Source organism: Prorops nasuta, unplaced genomic scaffold, assembly GCF_024137725.1.
Source record: "Prorops nasuta isolate Cenicafe-Biocafe unplaced genomic scaffold, Cenicafe_Pnas_1.2 PNAS00021, whole genome shotgun sequence".
NCBI lineage: Eukaryota > Metazoa > Arthropoda > Insecta > Hymenoptera > Bethylidae > Prorops > Prorops nasuta.
This window is the reverse complement of record NW_027116818.1, coordinates 884,596-905,861: the sequence shown is the minus strand read 5'-3', so window position 1 is coordinate 905,861 and position 21,266 is coordinate 884,596. Positions and strand designations below refer to the sequence as shown.

The window sequence follows — 21,266 nt, the reverse complement described above, 5'->3', positions numbered from 1 at the left end:
CACAAATGAATAGATCAAACTGACATTGAGTAGAAAATAAACAAAAAAGTACTTATACCCCTCGTTAATTCAAAATTATTACTGTGTGATTCACACGAATAAATGTACTATACTGTGGGAATCTGAAAAATGGTACACTGGAATCTTACACGTTGAATATTGGACGTCATCGAGATGTCTTATATCGGAGGTTCACTTAAATTATGCAACCTCATCTCGCAGACAGTTGCAATGCTTTAAACTGTAGATCTCAATCGTATAGAATTCGTGCTCGTCACTTCCACCTTTGGAGCAACGCATTCCTGTAAAAATTCACCGCGTAATCGAGTAATAAGTTGTAATTGTGTAAAACACCGTGCTCCCATGACGATCTTCGTTTTTGCAATCTTTGGCGTTGGCAATTACATCAAAGGACCAAGAACTTCAGAGAACATTACATTTACAGGAAATAGCCTTGAGCACATTCTCAAACTGATGAGCAATTACTTATTTCTTCTTTTTAAGTGTTTTCGAGCTTTTACAATTTTACATTTCATGTACTACTATTATGATATTTTTATTTTATTTATGGTTGAAGGATTGTAATTATAATATGAATCGTTTATTGACTTTTTTATTTATTTTAATGGTAAATATAATTTTAAGCATTTCTGGTTAAAATTGTTTTTATTATTAGTAGCTAGGATAATTATTGGATTGATCTGAAGATGGGGGATTGTGGGATTATTTGATGATGATTAGACCAAACATTGCTAAGGCTATTAGCACAAGCTTTGGCGAGCCTGAGGCAAGTACCGATTACGATTATTGCTGTACGTCATCTCGATCGATCAAATTGTTCCAATTTCTCCTGCTTGAATACTCAAACCTGTTTTGTTTGAGTATAGCTAAATCTTATGAGGGTTTTCATGTATTTCTGCTCTTCTCCAGCTAAACTTGTAATATTTCTTTTATAAATAATATAAACACAAGGAATTCATTTGCTCGTGCACACTTAAATATTTGTGAAAAAATTCCTTTTTTGCATTCAATGTTTATTTATTCGGAAAAATGATCAAAAAGCCTGAAGTCTTATTATTTAAATCAGAAATTGCCAGAGGAAATTTTTTTTCCAATCTGCTTTTATCACAAGCTCATCGTAGAGTCGAAAAGATTTTATTCCCGGAAGGCAGAGCGCAAAATATGAAATATACATAGTACAACAGTGGAAAGGATAATAAGGTAAAAGCAGATAGATAAATAGATAAGATAATTCGAGCGGTGCCGCTGGCCGTGAAGATTCCTTCCACGACTCTCCGCGAATCTAAGAGAAGACAGAGCGGAAATTTTTGTACGAAGAAACCAGCGGGTTATTCGCTCTGTGCATGCCAACACGAACACAATAAAGTGAGAATGTTCAACTGCGGGGTATACGTATACGAAAAAATGACCAATCCGCAGGTAGATAAGGCTGATAATAAGCAAATGCATCATTAAATATTCTCATCTTAATATCACTGTTTTATAATGTACATAGAGAATAAATAAGAAGAGCTTTCGACAATTAAGTGGAAATAATTTTTGAAACAATGCAAATCAAACTAATTTAATTTTATCGATTTCCCACAAACACACTTGAGCTTTCCTTAAATTACTAATTAACGCGAATGCTATATATTTCACATTAAACAAAACTATTATATTAGATCATAAATCACAACCCGTGGGAAAGCTTACAGAACAACTTTAAGGAGAAGTATAAATGCAATCAAAGTAATTGTAAATATTATGAAGGATGACCGTAATAACAAGACGTTGGAATTAGCCAGGATAACGGTGCTGGAAAGTTGAAGAACTGCGGAAATCCGATGAAGATAATGAGTAGCAGGGGGAGAAAAGGTGAAAAGGAAACGTAAGGCACGACCAAGAAGTACCAGGAGCAATAATAGCAGCAGAACATGAAGAAAAGCTTGGAGAAAGGATAAAAAAATGAAAGACAGAAACAAGGATTCAAGATGCATAAGTGGAGACAGGGAGCAATGATTTTCATGCGAGGTGACGTGTACGTATGAATTTTATCCCCGAAAACAAGACATACAAACGAGTACGAGGGTGGCCTTGAAGAGGACGAAGGATGACAGTAAATATACACACACACACGACATATCTTCTACTGTGCAAACCTGAATTTATGAGCGTACTAACTTCACACGAACATTTCCTTGCTGACTTTACCAAAAAATCAATTTCCCCAAGGATTCTAGAAGAAAATTTGTCTAACAATTTTTATATACTGAAATTATAGAAGTTAATCCATTGACAAACAAAGGTCAAATCAATTGGATAGATTCGTGTGAACATATAGTTCACTTTGATGATATTGTGTTGGTACGAAACGAGCCCCTATAAATTTTGTCAACTCGTAGTTATGTTATACAAATGATGCATATTGAAAAAAAATGAATTTTCGAAGAAACGAGCGATCAGTGTTTATGATAAATCTCATCTCCGTTACTGCATGGCATTCCTAATTGCAGTACGGATATCAAAGGTCGCTAAACGCTGCGGAAGAACGTGGCTTTTACGATTAACGAGCGAATAAAGGCGGAGGTATGGCAGAGGATCAAAGGGAAACCGAATTAGGCGTTTCATTATGTGGCACGCGTTGAAAGAGCCACAGCTGCGTGCCGCAACATCCAGTGATTGGCCATGCTTTCACGTTTCCCATTAAATAACCTATATATGTACTTTGCATCATCGAAACACTTTCATTTACAAACGTGAGCCCACGAGTCCTATTAAATCGATTTTAATACAAGTGTTCGGGTATCGGCAACGTTTAATTTTTTGCATCATTAATGGTCTGCTATTGTTATTTTTTATAGCAATATAAACAAACTTAAATCTGATGGTGATTCACATATTGATTTTAATATATATATATATATATAACCGACCCTAGTTTCATTGCATTGTGAATTTACAATGGACAAAGATGATATTTTAAATGATTTTTTCACGATTGAAATATTCGAGCTACAAAATTGACCTACGAGTGTTGTTAAGTCAATTATAATAGAAGTGTTAGAGCATCTAAAACGTTCAATTTTTTGCGCCACTGATGGTCTGGCGTTATTGTCTTAATAGCATCCCTGGTAGGAAAATTAATCCTTGTGGCGTCGCTGGTACCAATCTAGCTATCAGGGACTATGTAGATCAAACTGCTTATATTGTCACAATGTACCGTAAATGTACAACGGACAGAAGTCTCGTACTCCTACGGTTAACAGCTCTCAAAGTTCAATACCCTGTGCGCAGTACACATTTTTCTCAAATTACGAGCTTGTTACTGCAAAATTAATAGATTCATGTAATTTCGTACAAAATAGTTGTTATTAGATTACTCACTACTATTTATGTTACAAATTCATTCAATAATGATAAAAGAGTCATGCCACAGCTTAAATATAATAACACAATAACTGTAATAAAAAAGTACTTTAAAAAAAGTAAATATTACCAAAACAAAGGTTGCGAATGACTATACAAACAAATAAATTGTCTCGAACAGAAACGTTCCTTTGCACAAGAATACAAATATTAATTTACTCAATCCCCACACGATTTAATTTAATTAAGGTATTGAATAATTATTTTCCCTTGCTACACTGACGTCCTCGTGAAAAAAGAAGCCAGTACGGTACTTCAATTTCACTTGCTTATAATACACAGTATAACGTGACTCATGCAATTAATTTATACGAACTCGAGTGAATCATCCACGTACTGGATACTCGAGAGACAACACTGTGTAGAAATTTATTAAAAAAATAATGGTAAAAAAATAGTCCAGATTAAAAATTCAAAAATTTACTATTATAAAAATTGAAGCAGAGCCTCTGTGCGAACTTATTGAGAATTTTTATTTTACAAACAAATAATCACATGATCGATGAAGATTCCAAACAAATTCGAATATTTTTTAGATATACATATGCCTGAGAGAGTATCTTAAAAGTTAAGAAGATAGTGAGAAAAGCATTCTAATGGTAAAAATAGTCAGGGAACGAGTGAAAGGCCTGAAACCACACGAGCAAAATTTTATAGCTGCTTCGCAACGCGTTTACAGCTGCGAATTCCGTAAATACGTGTATCCGAACGACTCGTAAAGAAATAAGTATATTTCGTGGACACAAAGTAATTCTTTATCGTTGCTTACATCTAATCAAACAAAGATACGAGAATTTCCTCAATAACTCCCCCCTCTAAATAAAAATTTTCTCATACTTTATTTCACCATTATTCAAATATCTCGAACGAAATTATTCATTTTAATTGTTACAAGAGAAAATTTAAATAAGAAAATAGAGAAATTGAGAAAGAAGAGTGTTATTACGTTTAGCACGAATAACTCTGTTTATTTAAGCCTCTCGTATAATTGGCACGCGTAATTACTTTCGCCACTCGATACACACGACTTTGAAGGTGTTATTTGCGTGAGGAATTCGTGCAAGTATTCCTCGAACAATCGTGGCTGCTAGTGCGGGTCAGCAAGTATTAACCTAATTTCGAGAAAATTTACGAGGCAGACCGCTTATTATTGGTGTACAGCGAGCTCGAATGCTCGAAATACTAGATATATGGCTGGAAAAAAATTGTCCTGCGACAGGTAGTAACGCCAGGTCAGAAACAGGTGTGACGTATCGCTCTAAGGACGAATTACCGATACTCGATACACTCTCGTTGCGACCAGCTGCTGCCTTGAAAAAATTGCTCAGTGCACAGTCTACTCCTCCATTTTTCATCAACACCCCCCTCCCCCCTCCAACATCCACGTGTCTGCCTCTAAATTGCATTTTTGCCATTTTCCGACGGCCACTGAGATAAATTCACTTTAATGACGTTGTATTAATCTCTTAGCATTATTTCGATAGAAAATAAAATTTATCAATATTGCCAAATTCGCATAAAAATTTTCTGTAACTTTCTCAGCTGATAATTTAATTTTCAGAACCTTACAAAAAGAATTAAAATTTTTAATTTTAATCCTGTTTTACTCGTATAGTCAGTCGATTTCTCAACTTTGCTATATATAGTGGGTAAGTGATAAAATGACTTTCACTAGTTAATTTTTCTGTGCGATTAGTTTTGTTCGTTGATTATTCACTTACGATCATAAGTCACGTCAAAGGCGGAAGTTTAAACTGGGAAAGGAGGAAAAGGAATCGAATGCTGTCGATTGCAATTCCTAAGAGATGAAGAAGTCTCTCTATGAGAGAGCGAAGGTCAACGAGATCTCGAAATTGGACTTTTCCAGCAGTAGAAATTTTGCTAAATAATTCTTGCATTTTCTTGTAAAACAGAACTCTGCACTTTTCTTGTCATCGAGACCAATTGCAACCATGATTTGATTTTTCTTTTTCTACCTACTTTCGCCTCAACGTTTCACGATTTATCTCGCTTTATTACAGCTTTTCTACCTTCTTCATTTTTTCTCTCTTACACGACCCACTTTATGCTTGAAAATATTTACAGTTCCAGGTCAAGCAGTAATTATCCACTTTTGCTCCTCGAAAAAATACACGATTTATCGATAACCAAGTGATCCATTTTGTGACTGAGTTTCACAGTTTTTTTTTTTTTTGCTGTATATTAGTAATTGATAGGTTAATATCAAAACTGCACACGAGTTTCTCATTTTATCGACAGTTTTCAGAGGATAAACTGGTTATCGATGAATAGTTTCAGTAAAAAGCAGCTGTGTCACCGCCAGAGAATGTACGAGTATTTTTACAAGATTTTTACCAATACCGGTTGTCCTAGACCTTGAATATATCGCCATAATGTACACAGGATTCACAGTCTTCACTGAGAGCTGACTTATACGAGTGACAACTGAATTTCCATTACTGGGAATTGTTAAAGAATATATTTTGTAAAACTACTAAAAATATATCATGATTACGTAAAAACTGACCAATGCGAATGACAACTGATTTTTCTTAAGACTTGAGAACTGTTAAAAAGTAAATTGTCTAAAATATTATTTTTAATAATGAAATAAACTCATTTGTTTCTACCTGATAAATGTTTACTTCTAAAACTTATATTTATTGTACCATACGACTGGTATAGGAATAAACTCTTCTAGAATTTTTAAGAATGTTTTTCTCGATTCATGAAAATCTATTTTAGTAGCAGAAAGAGCTCTCTCCATCATTTTGCTTTGAAATTTATGTAGTAGGATCAATAAAATCTTCCAAACTTTAGGAATAAGCTACAAGGTTTACCAAAGAAAGCATACTTGACTTTTCAATTCAAACTTGAAAACCTCGCAATCAGAATATTCCTATTCAAAAAGAGGGGACTCCCCTTCATAATTAATTCATATATAAAATTGATTAAAGCTCGATATAACGTTTTAATCAGCTTAAAACTAACCGAAAATTTTACGAGCTTTGAAAAATATTTCTGTTTCGAGAATATTCTGTATCTTTAAAGTGAAGTCTGGCACGAATTAGGTTTTCCTTTCGTAGTTTATATTAACACTAAATCTATTCGATATGTTTAGTGTTAAACAACGGCTAATAATTGTCATTATTTAATATCAGTTATCACTTATATAAATATAAATAACTTTTATTTTTCATTAACTATAAGAAACAGTTAATATAACTGTAGCAAAGATCGATAGCAATCGTGGAATTAATATTAAAAATTAGGAAGCACGAAAGGGCGAGGTAAAAGGAAATGAAGGAAAGTGGCATAAAACGGAAGGAATAGTCGAGCGAACTTGCGGAACGTCTGCACGCAAGAGGCCATTATCTTCGACCCATTTGACATAAATGTCAAGAAAATTCTCCAATATTTTCCGCAAAACGCTTTTACTTTCCTCGCCTATTTAACAAAAATTTATAACATTCCCTTTCTTCCAAATAAATAATGGATAAAAATTATCCTTCAATGCTATTCTTCTTTTAATCTCTTTATAAATCAAAGTGACAAGCAAGAAATTTTGGAAGATCAATGAAAATAAGGAAAACCAAAAATCTTAAGAGGGAATGCCTCAATTTTCTTGTTTTGCAAGATTTACGAAGAAGTTAAAACAGAAATAAATCAAGGGTGTGGTATACAGCTAACGAAATTTATTGTTGGATTTTTGAAGAAAGGAGGAGATAAGTGTGTTTCGAGAGGAAAACACGCAAGGATTTACGAAGCCCAAGAAACAAACACGAGTGTGGATTGAGTGGGGAACATTGTTCGCCAAGTTGCTGGACCGTGCAGTTATTTCTAGGATTGAAGTGCGAGGCAAGTAAGTTCGATACTCAAATATTTAGAACGATCCCGATTAAGTTCATCGGTGGTCTTGATGCACAATAGTAGTGGGGGACCTCGATTTAACACATTTCTTTCCTTCTTTTTCCGTCTAATAACAGTATTGTTTCATATACTCTCTCAATATACATAGATGTGTCAGAATTTGATGACAAAAATTCCTGTCATCCAAAATACAATAACCAACCTTTTATAAAGACGAAAGAAAAAGAAACATATTTCTAGCATAACCTCTTTATTTTGTCTGACGAATATATAACAATATACACTCTATTTTGTATATGTCAAAATCTGATCAAAATATTATTACGATTACACTAAGCAGCTGTTACAATAAGCGATCGATCGATTTAAACCAGTTATATAAACGAGTTTGTAGATTTAAGCAGGAAAGTGGTCTATTTCTTCCAGAATCATGCATCTAATACCAATAAAATCCAAAAACTAATTAGAAAGGTGTTTGAGATAAATCTAAAAATTTCTAAAACTAAATTCAGCATCTCATAAGAAATTATGTCAATTCGTACCTACAGAAATATAACTATCAATGGCATTTGTTACAATAATCCAGTCCTACTATCAGCATAAGTATACATACACCATACCTGAAATTTCACAACTTTTAAAGGCAAAAGACAAAATGAAACTCGAGTTAACGAGACATTCGTGCAATATTCCAGCTCCATAAAGCGTAAAAAGGGTAACATGCTGGACATAAGGGCAAATCTATGAATAATTGCTCGAGTGTCCACAATATTCCAAGGAGAAACCGGTATTTATAGATTAAGCAGTGTGGAGCCACGAATAGACCAGCAATGCATAATCAGTTTTATTGATTTGTGCTCCTTAACTCGTCACGCCACAAGATTTTATTCCAACGTAAAATTTAACGACTGATTTCAATTTTGAAGCGATTGTGGTTTTATGCAAAAAATCTTTTTACTCGTGTAGGGCTCTCAGGGAGGAAAATTGGAATAAGAGTGAAAATCGAGAGCAGAGTGAAAGGAAGGAATAAGAGACGGGGAAGGGAGAGCAGAGGGGAACTTCATATCTGGAGGCTACGAGTGCCGTGAACTCGGGTTCATGCTTTACGATCGAGCTTACAGCTGGGACCGTGGCGATATCGTTTACTAGGAACACCAAAGTGCAATTACACGATGAAGTAGTAACAGACAAAACGTACTGATAAAATTTGTCAGTATGCGTTTGTAAGCGTATTTCTTTAGAATGATAAATCAATTGTGTGATAAATAATTATTTATCATTCTCAACGTTTTCGTGGTAATCTCGATTAACACTTTTTTTTCTTCATTATTATTTTATATTCTATTATAATATTATTAATTAACAGAGAAATCATTTTCCAAGAAACTGAAAACCTAGGAGATATATAGAAAACATATAATTAGTGGATGTGTAAACGAATGTATTTTCCTTTCAATACATCGATTCTAAGCTACCGGATAGCTTAACCATTATTAACTTTCACCATTTCTTGCGTGAGACATGTATAGTGTATGTGTTCCAATAACAAGAAAAGTAATGAAAAAATGATTAAATCAATTTCCTTCTGAATTATTGCGAGGGAGAAGAGAGGACTTTAAAAAGATTTTTGAGAAATAATAATAATAAATAAACAAAACTAAGGATTTTTGGATGCTAGTTAAATCACACACTATACATGTTACAAGTTAGCAAAAATCAATTTAAAAATTAACTTAACGTCATTGAAACACTTTGTATTCTATGTAAGTATTTCTATCTATAGTCAAATATATCATAAAATAACAAAAACAATAATTATTTAATTTCTTACTAATGTACTATGCTATATATTATTGATGAAAATGAATAAATTCAAATTTCTACTACTAATACCAACAGAAACACCTGTTCCATTCACATCTTTCTGTGGAATGCATGTATACGTATCATTAAGTGAGATGAATCTATCATTTGTTTGAGCTCGAGATTACCGCGTCTTCTCGTTTCAAGGTCAAGCGAGTTCCATACAACAAACTCACCAATACACCACTACTACGTAATCGACTCGAAATCGCTCTAGAAACATAAATCGTCTGACACTTGAGTCATCTGGAGACGATTTCTGACTGATCAAGGATTAAAACGATATTCCTATGCAGTTGGACTCTGGATAAGTTGAATAAAAAATGTTTGTTTACTCTCGAATGATATTAATTTTATCATTATTATTATATTACAATAATTAATACGAGTTTTCTTTAAAACTTTGAAAAACGTTCAAAAGAATAATCACGATTTCCCCCACCACTACAAATTTCCTACTAATTACAATAAAATATATTTAACTCATGCTTCGGGAATTAATAACCCAATTACATTTATTTTTATAATAATTTCTATTTTGAGACAAATGCTCTCCTATAGATGGATTTTTATCGTTATTGCTGAGAGCACCTGCAGATATATTTTTCAAAAGTCATAAAAACTAAATTATCCATCGAGTTTAAAATTGAAAAAAATTACGGGGTCGTCAAACTCGCTCACGTAAGAAATACCGAGGAACCCACATGAGGCTGCTGCTAATGGATTTTTTTTTCTCCGTCTTCTGCCCCCCCCCCCTCCCTTAAAACTAAATAAAGAAAATTGAACTTAACAAAAACGAATTATTCATTTTGCTCCTCACATATGAAAGATTTTTTGGCACGCCATACTTGTGACGTATTCACGTATGCAGAGCTACAGCTTCGAGTAGTTTATATTTTGCCTCCTGACCTCTCACATCGGGCTTCCTTGTCGCATAATAGAACGTCATCCAACGGCCCCGTATAACGTCTCGATATCTCACTTGTATAAGAAAGGGAGAAGACCACTAGTGGGAAACGCCAATAAGAGTGAAAAGAAAAAAAAATAAATTCCCAGAATCGCATCTCACTCTATATAGTCTATATCTATCGTTTATATAAACTTCAGGACAAAGAATACACGGAGAAGAATCATAACGTTATTCGGCCTTTTCAGAATTATTAGAGGCTAGAAACTTTCAGATCAATCTAAAAGACAAATTATTTCATAGCAAGTTTTAAAAATAGAGAGAATTGTTGAAATGATTTATTTTTATAGTGAAAATAGTTTAATTATTTATTTTTCCTTTAATTATTGCACTACTAATTATACGCAAAAAAATTATTCGTTATTTCGCCGAGGAATTCTCAATTTTTAGCTACGTCTGACCCTACCTGTCTATTTCTACTCACGAAATTTCAAGCGCGAAATTTCGCGTCAAGACGTGCCGCGCACGTGAATTTTTTAATTCATCTGACGAGATTTCTTTTGTATGGCAGTAGTCAACGAGAAACAATGGTGTTTTTTCCTGATTTAAGGTAAACATAAGCAACGAAAAGCAATGTATTTGATTTTAATTTGTCGTTCAGTTCGAATGTCAACATACTGAACTCGAATGTCAAAACAAAATGAAAAACGGAGTTTTGAATGCTACAAACTTTGAGAGAAAAATTTAAGTAAATTTTAAAATATAAAAGATTCTATAAAGTATATAAAGGTAAAAATAAAAAATTGGTCACAAACAGTGAACTTACCTTTGACCCGCGCGGCTGGAATACTCCAGCTCAATATTGTACGTAACTGGCGAACAATCCTCAATAAGAAATATCGGCGCGTTTCGTTAAAGTTACAAATATGTCACGCAAGTTAAACAAAAATATTGAAAAAAATGTTAAAAGCACATTAAATAAAAAAATATTTAAAATCTAACAAACAAGAGGCTTTATAAAGTAGTAAACCTAAAGAAAGACTTACCGCAAACGTTGAGCCAACCTTCGACCCGACTAGGATACTCCAGCTTCATGTTGCGCGCAACTTGCGAACGATCCACAATGACAAAAATATCAGCGCTTTTCGCCACAGTTACACAGGTCACATAAGAAGACAAGTGGGTTTACCGTTGTCACGGTATATTAGCGTTATCACTGCGAATGGGATTCGGTAGGCCGAACTTTTTTCATGTTTGAAAAACGAGGCACCTTTAGCACGAAACAACGAGTTACCGTGGTCAAACACGCGAGAAATGTAGCGAAATACAAAAGATTCGCACTGAGCGTAAAAAAACAAACATAAACTAAGACAATTGTCAACAAGAGTGGACGCGTGTCACACGCACACGCAAAATCACTTGCTACGCTGAGCGCGATGCTCGTGCGTCGACGTTCAAAGTCGGACTGAGGCTGAACTCGGCTGAAGAATATAATACTGGCTGACTGGACTGTGTCTGTATATAATACCACCAAAAGCACACCAATACTGTGAACAAGACCGAATACGAACAGACCAGACCTCGCGACGCGCAACCTCGTTCAGCCGGTCTCTTATCACTCTCCCTCCAATATATGTTTATATCTCTCTGTTTATCTAACGAGCGCGCACGCTCCTTCTCGTCTTATCGCTCTCTCGTTCCCTCACGCCTTCCTCGTTTTACTCGCCTTTCCTTTCTTTCCTTCATATTAGATCACACAACGTCAGGTGGTTCACCCATTCTCCACTTACTTTCGCAACATAAAAACAAAATCTATCCGTAATATAATCTAGTTTCAGGTTCTCCAACTATTCTGCAGCAGTCTGTGATATATCTCAAGAAATATTTCTATCACATTGCAGATAACTTTTTTTACCCTATCTTCAGGCTTAGTCGTAGTTTAGTACTAAAATCCATTAACTTAAACGCATTTATTCGATATGACTCATCGAATCTTTATTTATAAATTATTGAAGATAGTTTAGAAATGATTGGGTAATCGAGCACGTGCTTTTGGTATTTATTTTATTTGATGTTATTTCATGTTTTGAACATGTTGTTGAAATTAAATGGAATATTTATTGCATTAAAGGTGTGTAAATAGTATAAATGATCTAAGTAATTTAGTTGTGGGAGCTGTCATTCATTAGAATACTTTTAAAGTAATAATAATCGCTGAAGCTGATAAGCGCAGATTTAAAATTTTTAAACCTAGATGATATTTAAACATGGAAGATGGTATGTTGCAGATTTTTGGAATATTATCTTCAGCCGTTAGCTGTCGCCATCTGGCGGCAGTGGATAAGAATTTAGTCAGTTCAGGCAAAATGGCGCTCAAGGCACAAGTCGGTCAAAGTAAGTAAGGGGAAAAATAGTTTTTATTTATAGTATAATAGCAGATTTTAGCTTATAGGTATACTATTGTTTAAATTAATTTGTTTAGGCATACGTTATTTAGTAATTTATTTCAGTTGTATATCAATTACAGTTGAATAGATCAGTAGGGCGTATATGCTTGATGATTTCATCGCGCTTATACAGTGGATACTAGACAGAAATGTCAAGCTGAGCTGAAAAGCACTCTGAACTGTTGTTATAACAATAATTCGCTTCTCTTCCTTCGAAGATCTGATTTCTAACGTTTAAATGAACCTCCAAATTCTGTTACAATGAAAACTTCATAATCAGTATCAAGTTATCTTAATTTTCATCAATAATAAAAAATTAGTTACAAAACGTGAGGGAAGATTATTTAATATTAACAATGAAATAAATTTTACAATCTTTGTAATTCATACAATATTAACTACCACCTGTTGTTACTTTTTAAAGTATGATTTTTATTGTTACTTTTGACAAATACTACATTATAACATTTTTAAAAAATGGAAATTTTTATTATTCCTCGAAGATTTATTAAAATTAATAGCACTATCTTTCCAAAGTGTCGTTTAAATTTTTCTACACCGCGCAGTTAAAGTTAATATCAGTTGCCATTATTGTTTGCTTATTATGCAATAATATAATAATAATAAAAAATATCAATGTAATCACTAAAAAGTGAACCATAATTATTTTCTTGATACGCGTCTGCATCTTCTTTAGCGTCATCACTTTAATTTATAGCAGATGACTGTAAAGTGACGAATGAATTGATGTCACGTTAGAATGTAATCTTCCAAGATGAAAAGCGTAATTGAACGATAAATTTTTCATATAAATAATTAATTGCCGATTAGATCCAATTATTCTATTTGTAGATTAATAAAAGAGACTTTTCACGTGTTGGCACGCATAGATTTAAATCAGTGCTTTTATCGGTTTACTATTCTAAATTAATGAATGGCAAAAGAGCGGGGCTTCTCAACGTTGTTGCACGAGCCTGTACTACTCTGTGACGTCATTCCTTCGGAAGAGCGATCAATACATGCTGTTGGAAGGCGCTAAAAGATTTCTTCCATAGGCTTCTACGCGCTTTTCCTATCTCTTCGACATTCATGAAATCAAAAATATCACTGAACTCAAAATAAAAATTTCTCTTTCACCTAACATTGACTTAAACTTGAATGATGAGAAACAGTATTGCTAGTTTTTCAATGTTTGAGTGAAAAACTTTCCAGAAATATTGCCAAATATTACGTCACTAAGTTTATTTATAATATAAAAAATTAAGAATATAAAATATAAATAAAAGCACAAATCACGTGTGTCCATTGAACATGTTGAAAATCTTTTTACAAATAAAAAATAAATTTTAACTTTTACTGTGCTTCCCACGATACAATCGGATTTATATATTACATCGTTTTAAGACTGAGATTTAAAAATATAAATTGACAAATTGTGTTATAACAAATTTCAATCTCTGCACCTGTAATTCTAATATTTTTTGTATGTAGTATTTTATAATGGAATTATTTTTTTCAGAGATTATGAATGAGGTGATCAAACAAAAAAAGAAATCAGCGGGTGGCGTAGAATGGCGAATTTTGGTAGTGGATCAACTAGCGATGAGAATGGTGTCAGCGTGCTGCAAAATGCACGACATCAGTGCCCAGGGTATCACCCTGGTTGAAGACATCAACAAGAAGCGGGAGCCATTACCAACGATGGAGGCGATTTATTTGATAACACCTTGCAATCCTTCCGTACAAAAGCTTATCGATGACTTCAGCAATCCCACGCGAACTACTTACAAGGTTGCGCACGTGTACTTTACAGAAGGTACTAAGGATCATACATAAAATCATCTTCAATGAGAAAACCAATCTTTTATCACATTTTCTCCTCTCCTTAATCTCGTATAGGGTAGTTTTCTGTTTAAAGTATTTTTCTTTTTTTTTAATAATAATTTACTAAGACAGTTAATCATTGATATGTTTCGCATTATATTCTACTTTACGGTCGACAAGAATCCAATCTTTGCTGCGAAGAGTCTTTAGAATTAAATAAAGTATTAATTGTTACGGATAGAGGAATGGAAAAATATTAATCAACCCGGTCCACGGTAATATCCCTGCCTTATATGGAATAACGAATTCTGGAACGGACGGAAGGCAAGAGAAACCCCTTGGGTATCCGTGATTTGCGTGAACAAAACAATCTGTCTCTTTACAGCATGCCCCGACGAGTTGTTCAAAGATTTGTGTCATTCGCTGGTAGCTAAGCACATAAAGACACTCAAAGAGATCAACATCGCTTTCATACCGTACGAGGAACAGGTAAAGCAAGTTATACGCTGAGAACACAAATGTTTAACACTGTCTCGTTCTACGTGGTGGCGAATTTACACAGCTACACGTCGTTTTTTTTATCGATCTTTCACCATCTATCTCCAATGTACCGTTTTTCTTAAATATCCTATAATGCTCTAACCGATAAAAAACGTGTAAATTATGTTTTAACCTCTTTAATCACCCTTACCACCTTTTTAAACCATCTCCATATGAACTTGTAAATTACAATGTCAAGTATCTTGTTTAAAAATCACAAGCACTCTACTAACTATCGGAATGCATTTATGCTTGCACTCAACCAGTGTGCCCGGAGGAGCTCTTCAATGAACTCTGCAAATCTCTTGCTGCTAAAAAGATAAAAACTCTAAAAGAGATCAACATCGCATTCTTGCCATATGAGTCGCAGGTGACAATAATTTAAAAAATGCAAATTCAGTTAGTAGAAGCTAATTATGATTTGCCAAACGAAAGCTTGTTTCATATTATGTTTTGTTACAAATTCAGGCACAAAAATGTCATATTAATGTTTTTAATCATATCACCTACTTTTCATTACAAATTCAGCTAAGCAACCTTTGTAAATTAACTAATTTCAGCTTTTTTTTCTATTTAAATTCTTCCTATGTTCCTAGCAAACTTCTTTCTTTATGCATGCATTTGCTCAGAGCACTTTATGTTTGTATTAAATAATTTTTATTATTAACTGTATTAGAATATTAGTATTAACATAATATTAATTATATCAATTGCTTAACATTTAATATGTTTCATAGGTCTTCTCCTTGGATTCTCGTGAAACTTTTGCATGCTTTTACAATCCATCATTCATAAACTTGAGAAATGCCAACATGGAAAGAATTGCTGAACAAATAGCAACACTTTGTGCTACACTTGGAGAATATCCATCAGTGAGATATAGAAGGTAATTTTGTGAAACAATACTTGATAAATGCCTATTTGACAGTAATGTAATTGATATAATAATCTTTATACAGTGACTTTGATAGAAATGTAGAGCTGGCACAGATGGTCCAGCAAAAACTAGATGCATACAAAGCAGATGAACCTACAATGGGAGAAGGCCCTGAAAAATCACGTTCTCAGCTCCTTATTCTTGACAGAGGATTTGATTGTGTATCTCCACTTTTACATGAACTGACACTTCAAGCTATGGCTTATGACTTATTAGAAATTGAAAATGACGTTTATAGGTAAAGTGAGATTTGTCCTTCAAGATCTATTTGTTGCAAAATAGACTGTTATCATTATTACAAAGACATGTACTCTTAAAGGTATGAGGCAACGCAGGGACAAGAGAAAGAAGTTTTATTAGATGAAAATGATGACTTGTGGGTAGAACTCAGGCATCAACATATTGCTGTTGTTTCTCAGTAAATCAATTTTGAATTTTTAAAGAAATTATTACTATAATAATAATTTCAGTTTATAGTAGAAGTATACAATTTTCATTTACAGAAATGTTACCAAAAATTTAAAGAAGTTTACGGAGTCAAAGAGAATGCCTCAAGGAGACAAACAAAGTATGAGAGACTTATCACAGATGATTAAGAAAATGCCCCAATACCAAAAAGAATTGAGTAAATATGCAACACATTTACAGTTGGCTGAAGACTGCATGAAGCGATATCAAGGGAATGTAGATAAACTTTGCAAAGTGGAACAGGTAAAATAATGAAGTGGCTGCATTATATTATGCACTTTTTTCAGTAAAAATATATTTCTTATATAATTTATCACTATGTGCAATATTTGTACTTATTAGGATTTAGCTATGGGCACAGATGCTGAAGGAGAACGCATCAAAGATCATATGAGGAACATAACTCCTATTTTATTGGATCAAACAGTACATCATTTAGACAAACTGCGTATTATTGCTCTATATGTGATCAGTAAAAATGGGCTCACTGATGAAAATCTCAACCGTTTAGTCCATCATGCGCAAATATCATTGGATGATAAAGAGACTATTATAAATTTGGCAAAACTTGGCATCAATGTTGTTGTAGATGTAAGTGATCGCAGTAATACAAATAATTTTCCTTCCCATGTAATCATAACTTGGAAGTAAGTTCATACGCTCATTTATGCTTTGGTTTAGGGCAACCGTAAAAAACCGTATACAGTGCAAAGAAAGGAACGCATTACTGAACAAACATATCAGATGAGTCGATGGACTCCAATAGCCAAAGACATTATGGAAGATGCTATTGAAGATAAACTTGATTCAAAACATTTTCCATTTTTGGGTGGACGTGCTGCAAGCTCAGGCTACCATGCTCCAACGAGGTAACATAAGATTTATTATTAAATTAATATTGTTACAATATTCCAGTATGTAGCCGTGAATTAAATCTAATTAAATTTTTAGTGTAAGATATGGACACTGGCACAAAGATAAAGGCCAACAAACCATAAAGAATGTGCCACGTTTAATTGTCTTTATCGTTGGTGGTGTTTGCTTTTCTGAAATACGATGTGCATACGAAGTAACGAATGCTTTAAAAAATTGGGAAGTTATTATCGGTAAGCACAAATGACGTTTGAATTTAATGTTTTATTTTGAATAATATTCATTTAACATTTTATAGGCTCATCGCATATAATTACACCAAAATCTTTCCTATCGGATTTGAGTAAACTGCATGTGTAAATGACTATTAACAGCAAGAAGCACATTCCTGTACTCTTTACAAATAACTTTGGCTCCAGCAATCAACCACACAGGATTATAGAGTATTAATTAGAAAAAATACAGAGTCAATTCTTTCTTCATTCAAATCCTTCGACATCCGAGTAAAAGATACGAATGCGCCGGTATTGTAAACACCAGTAAATACAAATCGCAGAAGTATTATTATAATATGAATTAGTCAAATATCTCAGGACGAAGAGTCACCTGGAATTAAGTGCCTGTCCGAGAAAAATGAGCTGGAAAACGAAGAAACTTATTGGCAATACTGATTATAGAACGAGCGAAAAATTGTTCAAATTTAGGTTGAAAACGACCTGACAATGTTTTTAGTTAAATACTTCAGCAAATCGTACGACCCGCATTGCTGTTAATATTGAAGAATGCTTAAGGAAATTGTACGAAAATAACGTTGAATAGAATTGTAATGCTGATGTACATTTCTTGTTATTCGTGAGCGTCTCCCTCTTACTGTAAATTCATAATATATCAACTTTAAAGGTAGTTTCTATTATCCAACATAGAAATTGCATCATTTGTGGAGACAGTTAAAAATTATTTAACCTTATTATAACTGGTAAAAAAAATCTAAGCACTTTATCTAGATATTGCTTAATAATAATCACTTTACTTTATTGCAAGATGATGGAAAATTTCTGCAACGACTACCAATGTTATTTATGTGATCATAATTTATCATACAAATATTTTAAATGTAAAGTTAGTTAAATAGATGTATCTATATGAAAAAATATATAATTAATTCGATGATCTCATGACAATTTCAATTAATAACATTTGACATCTATATGTTTGTAATTGAAACTCTAGGTAAGCATTAGTTGAAACAGCCTTCCACTAAACATTATCGTAAAATTTCAAAAATTTACTTTGTCCACTGCAATGTCAATGAACTTACAAAGGCATATCTCTATAGCATAATGTGTATTATTCTAGTAAAAAAAATCAATATTCGTATTAACCTGTTAAATCCGATGATCAATTATCGATTATAATGTGACGATGGTATTAGGATCAATGAAACTTTTTTCTGTTATTTCACTGCATTTACGTATATTGTTAAAAAGTTACACTTCTCATAAAGATTATAACAGAGTTACAGTATTTATAAAGAGTATATTATATTTATATAATATACATTTATGTAGTGTGTAGTTGAAACAATGTGTTCGCTTATAAAGGCCTACATTCGACTAAAAATATAAAGTTGCTATTCAATCAACCCTTTTCATTGTTGCTTTATCTTTATTTTAACTGCATTGTTATCAGAGACATTACTAACAAATTTAATTCAATCTCGCAATCCTTAGGAGGAAACTTTCTTCTTAGATTACTCGCTTCTACAATTATATTAAAATTAGCAGATTTTTTACTACCAAAACGAAAAACATTGATATTTTTTCTGTTTTAAATCGTTACTGATGCCTCTCGAGACAAAAATATAGTACTTATATTGGGAAATGAACGATCTTCTCAGGGTTATCAATCGAGTCATGATAATTATTTTCCTTATTCTGGCCAAAGCTTATAAAACTTCTTACATTGATCAGTTTAATTGTCATCATTGCTGAACGATGAGCAGCTCTACAAAAAAAGTTGTCCTTGCCTACAGTGGTGGACTAGACACTTCGTGTATTTTAAATTGGCTGATTGAAAAAGGATATGACGTTGTAGCATACGTAGTAAGGATTAGACGTATAAAATATTTTGTTTTAATTATCATTTAAGAGCTTAATTAAACTTTTCTTTAGGCCAACATTGGTCAGCAAGAAGATTTTGAAGCTGTCAAAGCAAAAGCTTTAAACGTAGGAGCAATTAAAGTAAATATCATATTTATATTATCTTTTTTATTTTATTCACGATATTCATTTCTTTAATCATTCTGTTAACTTTTAAAACAAATAAAAATTCACAATAATCATATTTACATATATAAATGTATTTGATAATTTTTTAGTGCAAAAATTTACTTTTTATGTTATTATATAAATTAATTATCATTATATAAGTTTTTTCAAATTATTCAATTTTTATTAAAGGTTGTAATAGACGACGTAAGAGAGAAGTTTGTGAAAAATTATGTTTGGCCTGCGATTTCGTGTGGATTGCTTTACGAGGGCAGATATCTTCTGGGAACGTCCTTGGCTCGTCCTTGCATATCCGAAGGTATAATCGAAACTGCAAAAACCGAAGGAGCTACCATCGTGGCACATGGAGCAACCGGAAAAGGAAATGACCAAGTCAGATTTGAATTATCTTGCTACAGCCTCCAACCAGAAGTCCAGGTACTATTTCTGATACTTCATTTCTTGAACATCAATATATATATATATACTAAAATTCTCCCTTTTTTTTACTCAAACTCTAATTTTTACCTTACAAATTGTCTCAAGATATTAGCACCCTGGAGAGAGCGAGAATTCTTCACAAAATTCCCAGGAAGACCAGATTTGTTGAAATATGCCAGCGAACATGATATCGCAGTCTCAGCAACTCCAAAAGAACCTTGGAGTACTGATGCAAACTTGCTTCACATAAGGTTTTGAATAATACTAAAATATTATTTATCCAACTATGAAACATTCTTGTGGTGAATGAAAATAAATATTTCTCTCTCAGTTATGAATCTGGAATTCTGGAAGATCCAGCAGTACCAGCTCCAAGTGGATTATACACGATGACCACAGATCCGATGAAATCTCCACAGGAACCAGCAGAAATTGAAATTGAATTTGAAAATGGATATCCTTCGTCAGTGAAAAATTTTAACTTTGGAGATAGATATCGTAAACCATTGCAAATACTAAACTTTCTTAATGAAATCGGTGGTTTGCATGGTATTGGAAGGATCGACATAGTTGAAAATCGTTATATCGGTCTTAAGGTTTTATAAAATTATTATTATTTTTTTAATTATAATCTAACAAAGTCAATTTTCTGCTCTTATATTCTATAAAATATTTTTTAGTCTCGTGGAATTTACGAGTCTCCTGGTGCTAAAATTCTTTACGAGGCTCATCAGGATCTAGAAGTTTTTGTTCTGGACAAGGAAGTTCTCAGACTAAAATCCTATCTTTGCAGTAAAATGTCAGACTACGTTTATAATGGTACGAATTTTAAATTTTATTGTAAAGTTTGTATTATACACGACGATTCATTGTTAATTATATCCTCTTTTGATCATAATAAGAGTCATTCAACTTTTTTATAATATTCTTCCGTACAGGACTCTGGTTCTCGCCAGAATGTAATTTTGTACGAGAAAGTATTCAACTCTCGCAGAAAAATGTCACAGGATCTGTTAGGCTGCAACTGTACAAAGGAAATGGTTTGTATGAAAGAAAAAAAGTAGAAGTGAAAAATACTAGCATATTTTCTTTTGTATGAAATATATTAATTGAGATTTATTGTAGTAATTGTGAAAGGTAGAAAAAGTGAATTATCGCTTTATAATCAAGATCTGGTTTCAATGGACCTTCAAGGAGGTTTTGAGCCTGAGGACGCAGGAGGTTTTATTCGGACACAAGCGCTGAGATTGAAAGAATTTCATCGTTTGAAAAATGAGAATACGTAAATTCCTATGATAATGCAGTGAGGCAGTCGTTGATATATTTGGCTTAAAAATAAAGTTGTTCAAAGAAATTGAATGGTATTTTTTATTTAACTCATAAGGATTATGGGGAAATAG

General features: G+C 33.1%; 3 protein-coding genes across 5 annotated transcripts in view; 2 read left to right on the top strand and 1 right to left on the bottom strand.

The window, feature by feature from the left end:
• raskol (Ras GTPase-activating protein raskol) overlaps positions 1-11,516 on the bottom strand; it is a 182,040-nt gene extending 170,524 nt beyond the window's left edge. For both annotated transcript variants that reach the window (XM_066739919.1, XM_066739920.1), the window contains exon 1: positions 11,116-11,516. In XM_066739919.1, the coding sequence (XP_066596016.1) occupies positions 11,116-11,164 (49 nt within the window). In that variant the 5' untranslated portion in view covers positions 11,165-11,516. The remainder of the gene's footprint in view (positions 1-11,115) is intronic.
• Positions 11,517-12,359: 843 nt separating this feature from the next.
• Positions 12,360-18,316, top strand: Rop (Syntaxin-binding protein Rop). Of its 2 annotated transcripts, none has more exons than XM_066739924.1 (11): positions 12,360-12,463; positions 14,036-14,332; positions 15,147-15,250; positions 15,618-15,766; positions 15,840-16,055; positions 16,137-16,235; positions 16,321-16,528; positions 16,628-16,876; positions 16,967-17,154; positions 17,237-17,391; positions 17,457-18,316. In XM_066739924.1, exons 1-11 carry the CDS (start codon positions 12,436-12,438, stop codon positions 17,516-17,518), a joined length of 1,755 nt encoding a protein of 584 aa, XP_066596021.1. In that variant the 5' UTR covers positions 12,360-12,435; the 3' UTR covers positions 17,519-18,316. The 2 variants fall into 2 exon arrangements, with proteins under 2 accessions (XP_066596021.1, XP_066596022.1); XM_066739925.1 differs by lacking the exon at positions 15,147-15,250 and adding an exon at positions 14,726-14,829.
• Positions 18,317-19,129: 813 nt separating this feature from the next.
• Positions 19,130-21,214, top strand: Ass (argininosuccinate synthase). The gene is made up of 8 exons (XM_066739422.1): positions 19,130-19,260; positions 19,330-19,398; positions 19,618-19,863; positions 19,972-20,117; positions 20,198-20,462; positions 20,547-20,685; positions 20,805-20,906; positions 20,992-21,214. Exons 1-8 carry the CDS (start codon positions 19,153-19,155, stop codon positions 21,150-21,152), a joined length of 1,236 nt encoding a protein of 411 aa, XP_066595519.1. The 5' UTR covers positions 19,130-19,152; the 3' UTR covers positions 21,153-21,214.
• The last annotated feature ends 52 nt before the right edge of the window (positions 21,215-21,266 follow it).

Coding starts and splice junctions, on each gene's coding strand:
- Rop (XM_066739924.1), top strand. CDS start 12,436: ATGGCGCTCAAGGCACAAGTCGGTCAAA. Junction 14,333..15,146: donor GCACGTGTACTTTACAGAAG/GTACTAAGGATC, acceptor GCACTCAACCAG/TGTGCCCGGAGGAGCTCTTC. Junction 17,392..17,456: donor AAATTGGGAAGTTATTATCG/GTAAGCACAAAT, acceptor AACATTTTATAG/GCTCATCGCATATAATTACA.
- Ass (XM_066739422.1), top strand. CDS start 19,153: ATGAGCAGCTCTACAAAAAAAGTTGTCCTTGCCTACAGTGGTGGACTA. Junction 19,399..19,617: donor TAAACGTAGGAGCAATTAAA/GTAAATATCATA, acceptor TTTTTATTAAAG/GTTGTAATAGACGACGTAAG. Junction 20,118..20,197: donor GCAAACTTGCTTCACATAAG/GTTTTGAATAAT, acceptor TTTCTCTCTCAG/TTATGAATCTGGAATTCTGG.